Genomic DNA, 2,942 nt, shown 5'->3' on the forward strand with positions numbered 1-2,942 from the left:
GCTCCTGAAGGACTGCACCCCGTGGGAAGGACCCACGCTGGAGCAGTTCGTGAAGGACTGCACCCCGTGGGAAGGACCCACGCTGGAGCAGTTCGTGAAGGACTGCACCCCGTGGGAAGGACCCACGCTGGAGCAGTTCGTGAAGGACTGCACCCCGTGGAAGGGACCCACGCTGGAGCAGCTCCTGAAGGACTGCACCCCGTGGAAGAGACCCACGCTGGAGCAGTTCATGGAGGACTGCAGGCCGTGGGAAGGACCCACGCTGGAGCAGTTCCTGAAGGACTGCACCCCGTGGAAGGGACCCACGCTGGAGCAGTTCATGGAGGACTGCACCCCGTGGGAAGGACTCACGTTGGAGCAGTTCATGGAGGACTGCAGGCCATGGGAAGGACTCACGTTGGAGCAGGTCATGAAGGACTGCACCCCGTGGGAAGAACTCACGTTGGAGAAGTTCGTGGAGGACTGCACCCCGTGGGAAGGACCCACGCTGGAGCAGGGGAAGAGCGTGAGGAGTCCTCCCCCTGAGGAGGAAGGAGCGGCAGAGACAACGTGTGACGACCTGACCGAAAACCCCGTTCCCCGTCCCCCTGCGACGCCGGGGGGGGAGGAGGTGGAGAAAATGGGGAGTGAAGTTGAGCCCGGGAAGACGGGAGGGGTGCGGGGAAGGGGTTTTAAGATTTGGTTTTATTTCTCATTATCCTACTCTGATTTGATTGGCAATAAATTAAACTAATTTCCCGAAGCCGAGTCTCTTTTGCCCGTATCGGTAATCGGTGAGCGAGATCCCTGTCCTCACCTCGACCCACGAGCCTTTCGTCGTACTTTCTCTCCCCGGTCCAGCTGAGGAGGGGGAGTGATAGAGCGGCTTTGGCGGGCACCCCTTCGAGTGCTCGGAGCCACAAGACCCGTCCGTAAGTCCAGACCTCGCGGCTCGTCGCCATTTCCAGGTCGTTTGTGTGTCCCTGGAAGAGCCCCGTCTCCACAGACGCCTCCGCTCTCTGCTGTGATACGCAGCTCTCTATCCCTACCCTGCGTCTCCCACCTTTCGGGCTGGTTATCAATCCAAAGGAGGACGCTCCCTCCTGCTCCGCAGCGCATTGCTTTCCTTCTTGAAGGCTTTTAAGGAAGCTTGTCGGAAGCGTTTTGGCGTTCCTGGCACAGCACGCCGGCCAGGCTGCCCTGCCCTTCGGCTCACCGACCCCCTCCGGCTGCGAGACACAACTCTTCCCAGTTACTGACGTTTACCCCCAGGTCTCCTCAGTCTAGTCCTGGCTACCGCTGTCTTGATACGAAATTGGCGTTTGGATCTTCCTGGAGGCCTTTTACAAACCTGCGCCGCACGCGGCAGCGCTCTTTGGAGCGGGTCCCCAGGCGGAGAGCAGCAGGGACCGAGGGAGGCTGCCGGGGGGGCATCCCCGGGTCCCCCAGACAGGGGGAAAGCTGTCCCAGCAGCTGGTGACAGTCCCTTCACACCGCAGAGGGGCACGGCTGTGTTCGAGCGGAGCCTGAAGACCCCACAGGGTCGGGTCCCTGCCGCGCCAGCTGCTGCCCGGATGGGCTCACCCTCTGGATTCCCGGCTTTTCTGGTAGCACCCAATATCCTGACCCTGTATCCCCCTTCTCCTCCCTCCCGGGAGCCGGGGAAGAAGTACAAATCCCGGGACACCACATTCCTCCAGCAAAGCTGTGTAGCTGCCCATTTCCCTCTCCCGCCAGGACCGATCCCAACTGACGGCAGAGGAATTCACGGAGCAGCTCTGCTCCAGGGGCTGCAGGAGCCTGTTCGGGCTCTGCCAGCCCCCGACAGACACGCAAGCGTCCTGGACCGTCACCGCCACAGGCAAAACCACATGAAAAAGACAGACCCAAAGGCAACGCAGCCCAGGGACGTTGGGCAAGCGACTACCAAACGTCCAGCAGAAGGGCAGAGCTGCAGGGGAGGAGGTGCCGGCTGGGCAGGCAGGACGTCCCCAGGCTCACGGCACAGCAGGCAGCTGCCCGCAGAGGAGCGCAGAGCCCCGGCACGGCACCCACGGCTCCATGCGGGGCAGGTCACGCGCCCGTAGGCCCAGGCGGGGAGGCAGAGGAACAGGAGGTGTGCTCATGCTGGCTCCGAGAACGCGACGATCAGAGGTGCTCACCTGATATCGTCCGTGGGGTAGTTGGACTCCTTCAAGAGGATACTGAGCGTGGCTTGCTGGCGAGCCAGGGCCACGGCACACTGCGAGGCCACCTCCTCGTCTCCGTACTCGATGGCCTGGGCGAGGTGGAGCGCCAGGTCCTCTGCGGCGGGGCGGAGAGGGAGAACCGTAAAGCGGCAGCCAGTCTGTAACACCCTCCCCGGGGCACAGCACAACCACTGCCACCCCCGGCGCCGGCAAGGCCAGCACCCACAGGGGCCCGACTCCGCGCACGCCACAGCCTCCCGTCTAGAAAGAGCAATTCTGGTTTAGATCAGCACGGAAACAGCGCTGAAGGGCGGCAGGAGCTCTGTAAAAGGCTCCTCGGAAGCACGCTTGCTCTACAGCCTCCCGAGGCAGGAGGAGCAGCCGCGCTGCCGGAGAGGTGCGGCTGAGAGCACCAAGGGGAATTTCTGGGGCCGCCGGGAACTTAGTTCTGTCCCTCCCTGCACAGCTCGGCTGACCCGACCGCCCACAGCCACCTCCCGGGACGTACGGCCCCCGGCCCCGCCTCGGGGGGAGGCTTCTGCCCCGCAGGACCGGAGTTCCACAGGTGCCCAGGAAGGTCCAGAGCACCCTGGCCTGTATCAGAAATGGTGTGGCCAGCAGGAGTAGGGAAGTGATGGTGCCCCTGTACTCGGCCCTGGTGAGGCCGCACCTCGAATACTGTGTTCAGTTTTGGGCCCCTCACTACAAGAAGGACGTAGAGGTGCTGGAGCGTGTCCAGAGAAGGGCAACGAGGCTGGTGAGGGGTCTGGAGAA

At 63.2% G+C, this 2,942-nt stretch overlaps 1 protein-coding gene across 1 annotated transcript in view; it reads right to left on the reverse strand.

Moving 5' to 3' along the window:
- The window catches only part of LOC103901266 (ranBP-type and C3HC4-type zinc finger-containing protein 1), a 17,526-nt gene that overhangs the window by 11,562 nt on the left and 3,022 nt on the right, over positions 1-2,942 (reverse strand). Inside the window, exons 4-5 of the mRNA XM_019472806.1 lie at positions 2,142-2,283; positions 797-840 (exon numbers count right to left, since the gene is read on the reverse strand). Of these exons, the coding sequence (XP_019328351.1) occupies positions 797-840; positions 2,142-2,283 (186 nt within the window). The remainder of the gene's footprint in view (positions 1-796; positions 841-2,141; positions 2,284-2,942) is intronic.

Source organism: Aptenodytes forsteri, unplaced genomic scaffold (genome assembly GCF_000699145.1).
Source record: "Aptenodytes forsteri isolate BGI_AS27 unplaced genomic scaffold, ASM69914v1 Scaffold949, whole genome shotgun sequence".
Taxonomy (NCBI): Eukaryota; Metazoa; Chordata; class Aves; order Sphenisciformes; family Spheniscidae; genus Aptenodytes; species Aptenodytes forsteri.